The following is a 17775-nucleotide window of genomic DNA, read 5'->3' as shown; positions in this document are numbered from 1 at the left end:
GTTCATATCTAGAGAGGGGTTACACAAGATTGGGGATGTGACCAGTTCATATCTAAAGAGAGGTTACACAAGCTTAGGGTGTGACCAGTTCATATCTAGAGAGGGGATACACAAGATTGGGGATGTGACCAGTTCATATCTAGAGACGGGTTACACAAGATTGGGGATGTGACCAGTTCATATTTATAGAGGGGTTACACAAGCTTGGGGATGTGACCAGTTCATATCTAGAGATGGGTTACACAAGATTAGGGTGTGACCAGTTCATATCTAGAGAGGGGTTACACAAGCTTGGGGATGTGACCAGTTCATATCTAGAGACGGGTTACACAAGATTGGGGATGTGACCAGTTCATATCTAGAGATGGGTTACACAAGATTGGGGATGTGACCAGTTCATTTCTAGAGAGGGGATACACAAGCTTAGGGTGTGACCAGTTCATATTTATAGAGGGGTTACACAAGCTTCGGGATGTGACCAGTTCATATCTAGAGAAGGGTTACACAATATTGGGAATGTGACCAGTTCATATCTAGAGAGGGGTTACACAAGCTTGGGGATGTGACCAGTTCATATCTAGAGAGGGGGTACACAAGATTGGGGATGTGACCAGTTCATATCTAGAGAGGGGATACACAAGATTGGGGATGTGACCAGTTCATATCTAGAGAGGGGATACACAAGATTGGGGATGTGACCAGTTCATATCTAGAGAAGGGTTACACAATATTGGGACTGTGCCCAGTTCATATCTAGAGAGGGGTTACACAAGCTTGGGGATGTGACCAGGTCATATCTAGAGAGGGGTTACACAAGCTTGGGGATGTGACCCGTTCATATCTAGAGAGGGGTTACACAAGATTGGAGATGTGACCAATTCATATCTAGAGAGGGGATACACAAGCTTGGGGATGTGACCAGTTCATATCTAGAGATGGGTTACACAAGCTTAGGGTATGACCAGTTCATATCTAGAGAGGGGTTACACAAGCTTGGGGATGTGACCAGTTCATATCTAGAGAGGGGTTACACAAGATTGGGGATGTGACCAGTTCATATCTAGAGAGGGGATACACAAGCTTGGGGATGTGACCAGTTCATATCTAGAGAGGGTTTACACAAGCTTGAAAATTTAATCCCCATTAAGTCCTTTTTTCCTGCCTTCTTAATGGAATTTTCAAGTAAAATGTTAGAGCTTCTTAGAGTTAATCAGTTTCAAAGTGTTTTAATGGAATTTTGATGATCTGATGGTTTAGCAGTGTTATAAAGGGGTGATACCCTCGGATCAGGATGTATTTAGATGATGGAAGAAATGGTCCATACGGATGTGAAGCATAGACAATTTATGTTAAAATATTTATTAATGCCCCTGCCTTAACGCCTTTTGATAAATAACAGCTACTAAACAGTTATTGTATCCATGTTTATAAAGGTGCTGCAACAAAAACATTTTTGTACAGCGTTTACGAATGGTACAAGTGTTTACAGTGGTACAGGTACAACGTGATTTGGTCCGTTATTTTACGATAGAATTATGACATGTTTTACAAATCCTAACATTCCTACTCATCTCCTGCGTATCATTAAAGACAAGTCTTCCTTGAAATTAATTAACATTAATTGTTGGTTCAGGCAAAATTTCCATTACCTCACACAAAAACAATGTTCCTACTGATTTAGGTAATTAACTCTGGTATTGACCTCTTCAGAAGTTGGTAATAAAACTCCCTTCACAATTATTATGTGTATAACGACTGCTGTAATTCTCACATAAAACACAAGTTTACGATGAAATAATCGCCACAGCGACAAGATTACACACCAATGCCCTCTTCACTGTCCGTTAACATCAAACCAATTACACTCTGCCAATAACTGGCTATGGTCTTGGCAGAGGCAGTGAAAGAGCAACAACTGTCATCTTGAAAAAATCTCTCATAGCTATTTACCCTGTATTGAAAAGAAAACAGACATTTCACATTTGAAACAAATTATTTCAAAATTCATAAATGAACGCAGCAAATAAATAATTTTCTTAAAACTGATTTTGTTTCCGGGTAACTAAGGGTTATAGTCCATTTTCATCTGACCATTCTCCAAATGCAGGTATATATAGCCTAAAAGGATATATCAGCCCTCAGTAGTCATAGTTACGTCCTAACAACAGTAGTCATTGTTACATAACAGTACTAATAGGATAGGCTAGTCCTAACAACAGTTATCATGGTCACATTACAGGAAAAACTGGTAGGACTGGCTAGTCCTAACAACAGTAGTCATGGTTACATTACAGGAAGTACTAATAGGATAGGCTAGTCCTAACAACAGTAGTCATGGTTACATTACAGTACTAATAGGATAGGCTTAGTCCTAACAACAGTAGTCATGGTTACATGATAGGAAGTAATGATGGGATAAATCAGTCCTAACAACAGTAGTCATGGTTACATTACAGGAAGTACTAATAGGATAGGCTAGTCCTAACAACAGTAGTCATGGTTACATTACAGGAAAAACTGGTAGGACTGGCTAGTCCTAACAACAGTAGTCATGGTTACATTACAGGAAGTACTAATAGGATAGGCTAGTCCTAACAACAGTAGTCATGGTTACATAACAGTACTAATAGGATAGGCTTAGTCCTAACAAAAGTAGTCATGGTTACATGACAGGAAGTAATGATGGGATAAATCAGTCCTAACAACAGTAGTCATATTGACATTACAGAAATTACTGATGGGATAAATCAGTCCTAACAACGGTATAGTCATGGTTACATTACAGGAAGTACTGATGGGATAAATCCGTCCTAGCAACAGTAGTCATATTGACATTACAGAAAATACTGATGGGATAAATCCGTCCTAACAACAGTATAGTCATGGTTACATTACAGTTAGTACTGATGGGATAAATCAGTCCTAACAACAGTAGTCATGGTTACATTACAGGAAGTACTGATGGGATAAATCTGTCCTAACAACAGTAGTCATATTGACATTACAGGAAGTACTAATAGGATAGGCTAGTCCTAACAACAGTTATCATGGTCATATTACAGGAAAAACTGGTAGGACTGGCTTGTCCTAACAACAGTAGTCATGGTTACATTACAGGAAGTACTGATGGGATAAATCCGTCCTAACAACAGTATAGTCATGGTTACATTACAGTAAGTACTAATGGGATAAATTAGTCCTAACAACAGTAGACATGGTTACATTACAGGAAGTACTAATGGAACAGGCTTAAGTCCTAACAACAGTTGTCATGGTTACATTACAGGATCGAAGTACTGATGGGATAAATCTGTCCTGACAGCAGTTGCCAAGGTTACATTGGAAGAAGTTATGATAGGACAAGTCAGTGGTGACAACAGTTGCCATGGTTATAATACAGGAAGTACTCAGATAGAACAAGTCAGACACTATTAATAGAGTAAATCACTATTAATAGAGTAAATCAATGTACTAATGGAGTGGAGTAGTATCCAAATGGAGTGAGTCATATTTCAGCACTATTCAAATTAGACATGTCTTAGTTAAGTCAGTCATGTTTTCACAGAAACAGTTATTTCCCCCTGGTATTAGTCTAACAACTGTTCTTTTATATTGTCTGAAACTGTTACAGATACATGTATAATTATATAGAAGGTATTGGGAGGTCAAGAGACAGACAGCACATGAGCTTTTAAGATCGTCAGCACAATATTTAGGTTTTGCAGTAAAAGCAAAAATGAGAGTTTGTAAAAAGACAAACGTGTTTTTGCATGTACTGCCCATTTTGTTATAATTCAGTGTTTTTGTTTACATTAGCGGGCTAGCTCATCGCCACGCCCCCTAACCCATAAAAGGCGATTGCCACATCCGGGTTCATAGATCAGAGGTCAAAGCTCATTGGTCAGTTTAACTTGGCAGCTAAACATTTAGAAGAAAAAAAATTCAGAAGATCGCCATCTTTATTTATACAGTCGCAGCAATTTATTTGAATTTTCAACATCTTGTGCTTGCCCTCCCATCCCGCCCTGTTTTTTGTTTGTATTTACTTGTTTAAATTTATCAAATGATATATGAATGTACATTCTCAAAGATCAGTGACTAGAGTCTTTGTCAGACACTGCATATATTTATACTATTGTCATTGCATATATGTATACTATTGTCATTGCATATATGTATACTATTGTCATTGCATATATGTATACTATTGGCGGATGGTTTTTTCTTCCGCTCACCTTTGCTTATATTTTATAGACATTTTAATTTGTTTGAAGAAATAATTGGATTTTTTCGAAATCATGTGTTACTAAGATCAAGAATTAGTAAAAGAAGTTTTTTATCCAAATTTTTCAGAATATGAATAAAAAATTGCGGCCACTTCCTAAAAAGTGAGCCAATTTTTCGCCAATCACAAATGTTTTGGTGTTATTTTGTTGGAGAAATGATGAGACATTAAGCAAACAGAGCTTCACAGCATGGAGATAGTTTTCATCACTTGACAGATACATGTATAATTATATAGAAGGTATTGGGAGGTCAAGAGACAGACAGCACATGAGCTTTTAAGATCGTCAGCACAATATTTAGGTTTTGCAGTAAAAGCAAAAACAGTTATTTCCCCCTGGTATTAGTCTAACAACTGTTCTTTTATATTGTCTGAAACTGTCAAAACAATAGATTTGTCTGATTAACCATCGACTGATATGTAACATTCACTTAATTTGGTATACAGCCAGGATGATTATCTTTCTAAATATTCTCAATGTCAGACAAACCTCGCCTGAGCTGATTATAGTAACCTGTTTAAGTCTGATACGACAACTGTATCACTAGGAATATTAAAGACATGCATGCGCATTAAACTTCTCTCCAGGGAATTTCATGAGGAAAATTTTAACCAAATTGTTACATTTATTTATAAAGCTACATCAAAATAAATAACCTTTACTTTCTCTTGCCTAATGTTAGCTGTTTTATCATCAGAGGCTAATTCCACCAGCACTCCATTAACTTGTCTGGACTTCTACAAGGTTTTATGGTATAGACTAACACATACAGTTTCATCACAAAAATTAACACTCTTGAGCATAGAAACTGTAACTTGGAATAAATAGAACAAAATACATTTCCAATTAAGTAACGGTCTTACTTAAATATTATTTTACATCCAGCTTTTAACTTAACCATTCAGTAAAATAACATCAAATATCTCCTCCTTCATTGTTACAATGGGACTTTAGGACAAGCACATTTTGTTTAACATTCTTTTATTTAGAAAACTATCTTGGATAAACTATTTTCAGGTGAGCTGTTTTTGGTTCTAAGATTTCCTAGTGTCATATGACTTGTACAATTCAGCTGATGATACACTGTACACTGTTGGTCGAGAGAGCCAGGATGAAGACTCGGACCATCTTTATTTTGTACGTATATCATGCCTGTAGTATTTGAGCTTAGGTGTTAAGTAGCGAACAAATTATGAAAAAACAGAAATCCTGGTCAACAAAGAGCACTAAATTCGCTTTGTTCCGTTTCATTTTTTTTAAAAAGATTATCTTTTAGTTTGTTTTGATTTTGCTGCTGTTAACAGTATCATATAATTTGCTGCTGTTCACACCCATGTTACAAATCTGCCCTTTAACTTTGCTTAACATATTTCTTGTTCAAATATATGAGTTATTTGTAAGAATTCTTTTCTCTAAACTTCATAAAAATAAAGGTATTTAGTTGTGACTAATTAAATCATAAAGCTGAATGTTACATCATAATCTGAAACATTAGCATTAATGAAGAATTTTTACCAGGGCTTTAATAACTTATTACACAAGAAAAATACCATCTGGTTTAGATGTACTAAGATAAACCCAAGTTCCTTTTTAACTCAGTCTGAGCAGCTGTGTGAGACATGTTGCCCGTCAGCAGGACAACGGAAGCACCACTAGGGTACATCTCTACAGGCTCCATTCTCCACCATTAGGCAGACATTTTATAATATGTGGGAGAGAAATATGGTGTGTTACTCTGATGCAAGAAATATGGCGCAAATCTGATGGCATTTACAGAAAAAGTCTGGTAACCTTGGTACATGTACAATGTTCAGCAGCAGCATCCAGATTTACACATTTGTGTAGTTCTGACGTATTTAGATTCCTCAATATTCTAAAAATATGTGAGTATTATAAAGAAAAGTAAACAAATCAATATTCTTTTCATAACTGATTTAAACAATTTCCAATTGTTTGGTCTGCATGTAGAAGCTTCAGCTGAGCAAAGCAAGACATTATTACATACAGCTACGAGATTATGTCACAGCAAAACATGTCGAGAACGTCGCAGAATAGGCTTGTGCTTTTTGTTTTTTAAGTCTGCCTCCAGATAAATCACACTGTAGGAAATAGGTTATAAAATAACCACAATAAAATGTCAGTTCAAGAACTAGATATTAATAAAGACACAGTAAGGCATTAACTAAGACACAAAACTACAAGAAATTAGACATTTACAATAAAATAACACATCAAGAGAGAGAGAGATTTTCGAAGTTGCACAACACATCACCCCTGAAGTTTATCATCATGCATGAATAACCATGGCCATGAAGTAATGTAACGGGAGTAAGTTACTCGTGGTAAATAAACAAAAGTAATTAATGAGAGACATGCAATTAATTAGTGAGACAGACACAGGTTGAATGTTCCCTCCAATTCTTTTCTAATACAGTCAGATAAAACTTAACAATTTGTAGTCCCCAAGGAAATGTATAGATTCATTGCAAGTTTTAATAAAAACTAGAATATGTCTGTAAGACATAAAGGCCCCCGCTGTCAGTGTTTATAAAAAAAAAGTTACAACCACTTTGATCTTGATACCTTGAAACATGCACACATACAAGGTACTACACTTACAGTTGATTTTAATATTCTTATGTTTTTTCTGTATGTTATTACCATCTCCATAACATATAGAATGAAGTTGCTAAGTGTTTAAATTGAATCAGTTGATGATTTTCTATATATAGCAAGTGTGACCTTGGCCTTGACCTTGGATCCCTGAAATACAACGATGTCCGATGTATACCCATACTTGACCTTTGTATAAATAAAGTTTGACCAAAATCTGTCAAAGAATGAAGTTGCTCAGTGTTTACATTGAATCGGGACAGGACGACTTTCTATATATAGCAAGTATATATATACTGTCCATCCTAGCTCTACCCACATTCCTACACTAGTGTGAGTATATACTTTCCATCCTAGCTCTATCCACATTCCTGCACTAGTGTGAGTATATACTGTCCAGTCCATCCTAGCTCTACCCACATTCCTATACTAGTGTGAGGATATACTGTCCATCCTAGCTCTACCCACGTTCCTATACTAGTGTGAGTATATACTGTCCTAATGTTCATCCTAGCTCTACCCACATTCCTAGTTTACATTGAATCGGGACAGGACGACTTACTATATATAGCAAGTATATATATACTGTCCATCTTAGCTCTACCCACATTCCTACACTAGTGTGATTATATACTGTCCATCCTAGCTCTACCTACATTCCTACACTAGTATGAGTATATATTGTCTATCCTAACTCTACCTACATTCCTATACTAGTGTGAGTATATACTGTCCATCCTAGCTCTACATTCCTATACTAGTGTGAGTATATACTGTCCATCCTAGCTCTACCCACATTCCTATACTAGTGTGAGTATATACTGTCCATCCTAGCTCTACCTACATTCCTACACTAGTGTGAGTATATACTGTCTATCCTAACTCTACCTACATTCCTATACTAGTGTGAGTATATACTGTCCATCCTAGCTCTACCCACATTCCTATACTAGTGTGAGTATATACTCTCCATCCTAGCTCTACCCACATTCCTATACTAGTGTGAGTATTCACAGTCCATCCTAGCTCTACCCACATTCCTATACTAGTGTGAGTATATACTGTCCATCCTAGCTCTTCCTACATTCCTATACTAGTGTGAGTATATACTGTCTATCCTAACTCTACCTACATTCCTACACTAGTGTGAGTATATACTGTCCATCCTAGCTCTTCCTACATTCCTATACTAGTGTTAGTATATACTGTCTATCCTAACTCTACCTACATTCCTACATTAGTGTGAGTATATACTGTCCATCCTAGCTCTAGCCACATTCCTACACTAGTGTGAGTATATATTGTCCATCCTAGCTCTACCTACATTCCTACACTAGTGCGAGTATATACTGTCCATCCTAGCTCTTCCTACATTCCTATACTAGTGTTAGTATATACTGTCTATCCTAACTCTACCTACATTCCTACACTAGAGTGAGTATATACTGTCCATCCTAGCTCTAGCCACATTCCTACACTAGTGTGAGTATATACTCTCCATCCTAGCTCTACCCACATTCCTATACTAGTGTGAGTATATCCTCTCCATCCTAGCTCTACCCACATTCCTATACTAGTGTGAGTATTTACAGTCCATCCTAGCTCTACCCACATTCCTATACTAGTGCGAGTATATACTGTCCATCCTAGCTCTTCCTACATTCCTATACTAGTGTGAGTATATACTCTCTATCCTAACTCTACCTACATTCCTACACTAGAGTGAGTATATACTGTCCATCCTAGCTCTACTCACATTCCTACACTAGTGTGAGTATATACTGTCCATCCTAGCTCTACCCACATTCCTACATTAGTGTGAGTATATACTCACTCGGTCCATCCTAGCTCTACCTACAATCCTATACTTGTGTTAGTATAAACTGCCCATCCTTGTTCCATCAACATATTTTATATTACCACCTTCTGTTGCTGTTATTTACATCCTCCTTTAACTTGTTGCTGCCAAATTTTCCTGCCAATTATTGTCAGTTTTGTAAAAGAAAATCAACTGGAACCAATCAATCAAAATCAAAATTCATATTGGTGCTGCATAGATCCTGGATCTGTTTAAGATTAAAAAGCCTGACAATTACTGAGGATTTACGATGGCAAAGGAAATTAATTGCTTGTTTGAGACAAAAACCTCCCGGTGAATGCTGAAGGCATTACCTGTAAATTTCTTGTACTTTATTTTGCATCTGATGTATTGATTGTATTCTACTTCCTTTTCCTACTGTTTATAATTCATTTTACAAGTGTTACTTATTCTTTTTTTTTTTTTTTCGCTTCTACTTTTCCAGTGTATCTGGTTCTAATACATTTTCCCAGTGTTTCCAGATCTACTTTCACTGTTTCCAATCCTAATTATTTCACTTTTTTTCACTTCTAGATCTTATTAGCTCACCTGGTCCAAAGGACCATATAGTGAGGTTATGCCGTGGCACAGCGTTCGTTGTCCATCGTTTGTCGTCATCCGTCGTCAACTTTTTCTTTAAAACACCGTCAACTTTTTCTTTAAAACCAATCAACTTCTAAACGCCAATTGGTTCGGGCAGGGCCCTGAAGGGGAACTTAACTGAATTTGCTTTAAAACGCATCTCCTCCTAAACGCCAGAGACAATGTCAACCAAACTTAGTCTGAAACATCAGTAGGGGAGGGCAATCATTTCTTAAATAAATGAGATTGGTTTGACCCCAGAGGCCAAGGGGGGAGGCCCTGAAGGGGAACTTAGGTAAATTTTTGCATTAAAACACATCTCCTCCTCAAGTTGCCAGAGAGGAATTTAACCAAATTTGGTCTGAAACTTCATTGGGGGAGGGCAATCATTTCCTAAATAAATGAGGTTGGTTCGACCCCTGAGGCTAGGAAGGCCGGGCCCCAAAGAGGAAAATTATCTAATATTTGCTTTAAAGCGCATCTCCTCCTAAATGCCAGAGAGAATTTCAACCAAACTTAGTCTGAAGCATCAGTAGGGGAGGGCAATCATTTCTTAAATAAATGAGGTTGGTTCGACCCCTGAGGCTAGGGGGCGAGGCCCTGAAGGGGAACTTAGCTAAAATTTTGCATTAAAACGTATCTCCTCCTCAAGTTGCCAGAAAAGAATTTAACCAAATTTGCTCTGAAACTTCATTGGGGAGTGCAATCATTTCCTAAATAAATGAGGTTAGTTCGAAAATATTTGCTTTAAAACGCATCTCCTCCTAAATGCCAGAGAGAATTTCAACCAAACTTAGTCTGAAGCATCAGTAGGGAAGGGCAATCATTTCTTAAATAAATGAGGTTGGTTCGACCCCTGAGGCCAGGGGGCAAGGCCCTGAAGGGGAACTTAGCTAAATTTGCTTTAAAACACATCTCCTGCTCAACGCCGGAGATAATTTCAACCAAATTTGCTTCTTAAACTTCATTGGGGGAGGAAAATTATCTGATATTTTGCTTTAAGACGCTAATACCCCATAATTGCCTGAGTGGAATGTACAAAATTTGGTCAAAAACATTATTGAGGTAGAACAAACATTTCTTAATTGAATGAGGTTGATTTGACCCCTGCAGTCCTAAGAAATGGTACAGCTAGATTATCATATTTCATGGTGTAGTTTTCATAAATTGTTAAAAATTGGTTTTTAGGTATATAAAAGATTATAGTTGAATGAAAATTAAAGTATTGTGTCTGGTCACAGAGTTTTGTCTAAGGTGATCACCTTGTCAATTAGCTGTGTCTGTGGACATGTTTTCACCTGGATACCTTGTCAAGTCTGTTGTCACCTGGACACCTGGTCAAGTCTGTTGTTACCTGAACACACAGTCAAGCCTGTTGTTACCTGAACACATAGTCAAGTCTGTTGCTACCTGAACACACGGTCAAGGCTGTTGTCACCTGGACACCAGGTCAAGTCTGTTGCTACCTGGAGTCATGGTCATGTCTGTTGTCACCTGGACACATGGTCAAGTCTGTTGCTACCTTAACTCATGGCCAAGTCTGTTGTCACCTGGACTCCTGGTCAATGCTGTTGTTACCTGAACACACTGTCAAGTCTGTTGTTACCTAAACACACAGTCAAGTCTGTCGTCACCTGGACACCTGGTCCAGTCTGTTGTTACCTGAACACACAGTCAAGTCTGTTGCTACCTTAACTCATGGTCAAGTCTGTTGTCACCTGGACACCTGGTCAAGTCTGTTGTTACCTGAACACACAGTCAAGTCTGTTGTCACCTGGACACCTGGTCAAGTCTGTTGTCACCTGGACACCTGGTCAAGTCTGTTGCTACCTGGACTCATGGTCATGTCTGTTGTCACCTGGACACATGGTCAAGTCTGTTGTTACCTGAACACACGGTCAAGTCTGTTGTCACCTGGATACACAGTCAAGTCTGTTGTCACCTGGATACACAGTCAAGTCTGTTGTTACCTGGATACACAGTCAAGTCTGCTGTCACTTGAATACACAGTCAAGTATTTTGTCAACTGGACAAATAGTCAAGTCTTAGGCCACAAGGTCAGGTTCAGTATGTACGATTGACCCAACCGCTGTTGGAAGCACTGATTGATAATCAGTTCCGATAATCAGTTCCGATAATCAGTTCCAGTAAATCTATCACGATGATGTAGTAAGGTCTCTGCAGCCTCCTCATCAACATTCAGGTCTATAATACATGTTCATCACAGAATATGGTCAAGTGCCTATGGATTTCTGTGAGCAAACATGGCCAATCCCAGATTGATGGTTAGCCACCAAATGAGAAATGTCACCTGACTCTCTTTCATCATCAAATTAGTGAGCAGCATGCTACAAGCCTTGTTGGCTTTAAAGAAACAGCCCCAGACCAACAGAAATAATGTCAACCAAGTATTTGACAATAACAATGATAACTTTTACTATATATTGATTTTGATAATGGCATCGTTTTCCGTCACCCGATGTAAACGGTCCCAAGGGTACAGACAGGGCAGCTATTGATTCCAGTGTAATTGTGTGCATCAGCAGCAACAACATCAGATGACACCTGAATATATGCCATGAATAGTGTATGACTTAACAAGTCCCAGGTAAATAAGTAACAAGTGCCAGGTAAAATTAGACAAATCCCATGTAAATTTAACAAAGGGTAAATAGGTATGCAAGTTACAGCTAGGTATAACTAACAGCAGGTAAATAAGTAGGCGTATCCAAAATGAAATAATTAAAACAACAGGGAAATAAGTACACAAACTCCAAGTAAAATAGAAAGGTGAACAAAAACAACTGATGTAACAAGCACTTCGACAAACTTGTCAGATTTGAAGTATCAAACATTTTGACAAACTTGTCAGATTTGATGTAACAAGCACTTTGACAAACTTGTCAGATTCGATGTAACAAGCACTTTGACAAACTTGTCAGATTTGAAGTAACAAACACTTCGACAAACTTGTCAGATTTGATGTAACAAACACTTCGACAAACTTGTCAGATTTGATGTAACAAGCACTTTGACAAACTTGTCAGATTTGTTATACTGTCAAGTTTATTATATTAAACACCTTGATGCAACTGTAAAATTTGATATAATAAACACCTTGATATAACTGTCAAATTTGATATAATAAACACCTTGATATAACTGGCAATTTTGATATAATTAACACCTTGATATAACTGTCAAATCTTATTTGATAAACACCTTGATATAACTGGCAAATTTGATTTAATAAACATCTTGATATAACTGGCAAATTTGATATAATAAACACCTTGATGTAACTGTCAAATTTGATTTGATAAACACCTTGATATAACTGTCAAATTTGATAACACCTTGATATAATTGTCAAATCTTATTTGATAAACACCTTGATATAACTGTCAAATTTGATATAATAAACAACTTGATATAACTGTCAAATTTGATAACACCTTGATATAATTGTCAAATCTTATTTGATAAACACCTTGATATAACTGTCAAATTTGATATAATAAACACCTTGATGTAACTGTCAAATTTGATATAATAAACACCTTGATATAACTGGCAAATTTGATATAATAAACACCTTCATATAACTGTCAAATTTGATATAATAAACACCTTGATGTAACTGTCAAATTTGATATAATAAACACCTTGATGTAACTGGCAAATTTGATATAATAAACACCTTGATATAACTGGCAAATTTGATATAATAAACACCTTCATATAACTGTCAAATTTTATATAATAAACACCTTGATGTAACTGTCAAATTTGATATAATAAACACCTTGATGTATCTGGCAAATTTGATATAATAAACACCTTGATGTAACTGGCAAATTTGATATAATAAACGCCTTGATGTAACTGGCAAATTTGATATAACAAACACCTTGATGTAACTGTAAAATTTGATATAATAAACACCTTGATATAACTGTCAAATTTGATTTGATAAACACCTTGATATAACTGTCAAATTTGATAACACCTTGATATACTTGTCAAATCTTATTTGATAAACACTTTGATATAACTGTCAAATTTGATATAATAAACACCTTGATATAACTGTCAAATTTGATATAATAAACACCTTGATATAATTGTCAAATCTTATTTGATAAACACCTTGATATAACTGTCAAATTTGATATAATAAACACTTTTATATAACTGTCAAATTTGATATAATAAATACTTTTATATAACTGTCAAATTTGATATAATAAATACCTGGATGTAACTGTCAAATTTGATATAATAAACAACCGGATGTAACTGTCAATTTGATATAATAAACAACCTTGATGTAACTGGCAAATTTGATATAATAAACACCTTGATGTAACTGTCAAATTTGATATAATAAACACCTTGATATAACTGTCAAATTTGATGTAACAAACAACCTTGATGTAACTGGCAAATTTGATATAATAAACACCTTGATGTAACTGGCAAATTTGATATATAATAAACACCTTGATGTAACTGTCAAATTTGATATAATAAATACTTTTATATAACTGTCAAATTTGATATAATAAATACCTGGATGTAACTGTCAAATTTGATATAATAAACAACCGGATGTAACTGGCAAATTTGATATAATAAACACTTTGATGTAACTGTCAAATTTGATATAATAAATACTTTTATATAACTGTCAAATTTGATATAATAAATACCTGGATGTAACTGTCAAATTTGATATAATAAACAACCGGATGTAACTGGCAAATTTGATATAATAAACACTTTTATATAACTGTCAAATTTGATATAATAAATACTTTTATATAACTGTCAAATTTGATATAATAAATACCTGGATGTAACTGTCAAATTTGATATAATAAACAACCGGATGTAACTGGCAAATTTGATATAATAAACACTTTTATATAACTGTCAAATTTGATATAATAAATACTTTTATATAACTGTCAAATTTGATATAATAAATACCTGGATGTAACTGTCAAATTTGATATAATAAACAACCGGATGTAACTGTCAATTTGATATAATAAACAACCTTGATGTAACTGGCAAATTTGATATAATAAACACCTTGATGTAACTGTCAAATTTGATATAATAAACACCTTGATATAACTGTCAAATTTGATGTAACAAACAACCTTGATGTAACTGGCAAATTTGATATAATAAACACCTTGATGTAACTGGCAAATTTGATATAATAAACACCTTGATGTAACTGTCAAATTTGATATAATAAATACTTTTATATAACTGTCAAATTTGATATAATAAATACCTGGATGTAACTGTCAAATTTGATATAATAAACAACCGGATGTAACTGGCAAATTTGATATAATAAACACTTTTATATAACTGTCAAATTTGATATAATAAATACTTTTATATAACTGTCAAATTTGATATAATAAATACCTGGATGTAACTGTCAAATTTGATATAATAAACAACCGGATGTAACTGGCAAATTTGATATAATAAACACTTTTATATAACTGTCAAATTTGATATAATAAATACTTTTATATAACTGTCAAATTTGATATAATAAATACCTGGATGTAACTGTCAAATTTGATATAAGAAACAACCGGATGTAACTGTCAATTTGATATAATAAACAACCTTGATGTAACTGGCAAATTTGATATAATAAACACCTTGATGTAACTGTCAAATTTGATATAATAAACACCTTGATATAACTGTCAAATTTGATGTAACAAACAACCTTGATGTAACTGGCAAATTTGATATAATAAACACCTTGATGTAACTGTCAAATTTGATATAATAAATACTTTTATATAACTGTCAAATTTGATATAATAAATACCTGGATGTAACTGTCAAATTTGATATAATAAACAACCGGATGTAACTGGCAAATTTGATATAATAAACACTTTTATATAACTGTCAAATTTGATATAATAAATACTTTTATATAACTGTCAAATTTGATATAATAAATACCTGGATGTAACTGTCAAATTTGATATAATAAACAACCGGATGTAACTGGCAAATTTGATATAATAAACACTTTTATATAACTGTCAAATTTGATATAATAAATACTTTTATATAACTGTCAAATTTGATATAATAAATACCTGGATGTAACTGTCAAATTTGATATAAGAAACAACCGGATGTAACTGTCAATTTGATATAATAAACAACCTTGATGTAACTGGCAAATTTGATATAATAAACACCTTGATGTAACTGTCAAATTTGATATAATAAACACCTTGATATAACTGTCAAATTTGATATAATAAACAACCTTGATGTAACTGGCAAATTTGATATAATAAACACCTTGATGTAACTGTCAAATTTGATATAATAAACACCTTGATATAACTGTCAAATTTGATATAATAAACAACCTTGATGTAACTGGCAAATTTGATATAATAAACACCTTGATGTAACTGTCAAATTTGATATAATAAACACCTTGATATAACTGTCAAATTTGATGTAACAAACAACCTTGATGTAACTGGCAAATTTGATATAATAAACACCTTGATGTAACTGTCAAATTTGATATAATAAACACCTTGATGTAACTGTCAAATTTGATATAATAAATACTTTTATATAACTTGCAACTTTGAGGTAACAAACTATATATATACTAGTTGACATTCTTGTTTAATTTGATGTAACAAACACCTAGATATGTCAGTTAAATTCTTGACGCCACAACTTTTTGAAATTATCAACAAACACCTACATAATTACATAACTCTTTGATATGATGTAACAAACACTTATGGGCCATACCTTGAAGGAAGCAGAGCTTGAGGTAGTATCCTGGCGTCTCATCTTAAGATCCACATATAAAGAAGTAACACTTGCTTCACTTCCCTTTATTGGTCTTTACGACACAACTAATCCGTATTTCAAAACATGAGTAAATCTGTGTCATCAAAGGACAATTAAGTTGTCATGTTGAAAACATGCACATGTCCACGCTATGCACACAGCACAGATTTTAACATCACAATTCTTAACATCATGTAACAAACGTCATGGTCACTCGACGCATGTTACATCACAAACATCAGTCACACAACGAATGCTACATCACAATTATTGCGCTGGATGCTGACATATGGTACAATGATAATGGGGATGACACAGGAATTGTGTGACAGAAATCCAGCGTACGACTGTCCCCTGATTGTTTTACGTGAGCTGGATAGACCTGAAGATTTTTGTATTCTGTACACGTGTGATCATCCAGCCAACTGGTGTGACAGGTCGCTACATAGTAATCACCACTTTACACGACACTCGGCGACACTCGGCGGCTGTGCTGGTGGTAGGACATGTCTATTGTGGCAGCAGTCACCCAGTAGCACACACAAGCAATACCCACAGTTGGACAACTGACAGACACTTCAACAGATGCTGTTACACACTGTAGCAATGTTCAAACATGGGATTTCAGGTTTCATCGTCAGAATCAGGTTTACCAATATATTCTGTACACTCAGCCATATAAAATCAGGCTATCCATTGATAGCTGGAGATGTAACGGGTTTGACACAGGAATATCACCACATTAATGGACAGTCTTTAGACCTATACAAACATGTTTCACAGTCTGTTGTCCAGAGACTGGGCTTGTGTTGCAGTGTTAAGAAGTCAACTCCTCGACTCCCTGGAGATAGGGTAGGATTGTTATACCCTGTAACACCACCTATCTACATGTGGTTCTTCATCACAGTGTCTATTGTCGTCCTAAACATTATCTTCCTCTCTCTCATCTATAGACCTCCTCAGTTCCTCCTAATCCTCTAATCATCTGCATGTACAGCTCCAGACTGCCTGGGTAAAGCACACCTATCAAATCACTGCACCTCGATAGGTTCCATTAGGGAGAGTAATACAGAGTCCAGAGGCCTGGTTACTGTTAGAGGATCTGCACCCAGTGTTCTCTTTGTTCAGGTGCAATAATGAGCAACCCCTGACCTATAAAATCCACTAATTAAAATCTCTCACACATTGTTTGCTCCCTAATTCTGTTTTAACATTAGGATTTTCACTGCTGTGAACACACCCTGGAGGCTGCTGTCAGATAGAGCTGAGCTACAGGTGGTAGTGGTGGTGGTGGTGGTGGTATAGATGATGGACTTCAGGCCCTCTCACTGCACCATCAGGCAGCTAATGTTCTGTACTAAAGTCTCAGTTCTAGGCCACAGGTTTTGTTTCCTCCCCTGATGTCTGATTCTGATTCTTCATTTCCTTGTGTCTTTGGTGACAGTCGGTGTCTGTGTAAAAGGTGGCCTACAGGTGTTTGTCCTGGTATCCACACCTGACACTTTCCTTCAATATTTCATCAATAATCTGTTCTTAACAGCATCTGTCACCACCGTACAT

The 17775-nt window shown here is 35.5% G+C and overlaps 1 protein-coding gene across 1 annotated transcript in view; it reads right to left on the bottom strand.

Annotated features, from left to right (window-relative positions):
- Positions 1–17100, bottom strand: part of LOC110445790 (transient receptor potential-gamma protein-like) — a 65205-nt gene extending 48105 nt beyond the window's left edge. Inside the window, exon 1 of the mRNA XM_021490579.1 lies at positions 16174–17100. Within this exon, the coding sequence (XP_021346254.1) occupies positions 16174–16215 (42 nt within the window). The 5' untranslated portion in view covers positions 16216–17100. The remainder of the gene's footprint in view (positions 1–16173) is intronic.
- Positions 17101–17775: the final 675 nt, after the last annotated feature.

The sequence above is a fragment of the Mizuhopecten yessoensis genome, unplaced genomic scaffold (genome assembly GCF_002113885.1).
Source record: "Mizuhopecten yessoensis strain PY_sf001 unplaced genomic scaffold, ASM211388v2 scaffold2369, whole genome shotgun sequence".
Classification (NCBI taxonomy): domain Eukaryota; kingdom Metazoa; phylum Mollusca; class Bivalvia; order Pectinida; family Pectinidae; genus Mizuhopecten; species Mizuhopecten yessoensis.
The sequence above is the reverse complement of the archived record's forward strand: the minus strand, read 5'-3'. Positions and strand labels throughout refer to the sequence as shown.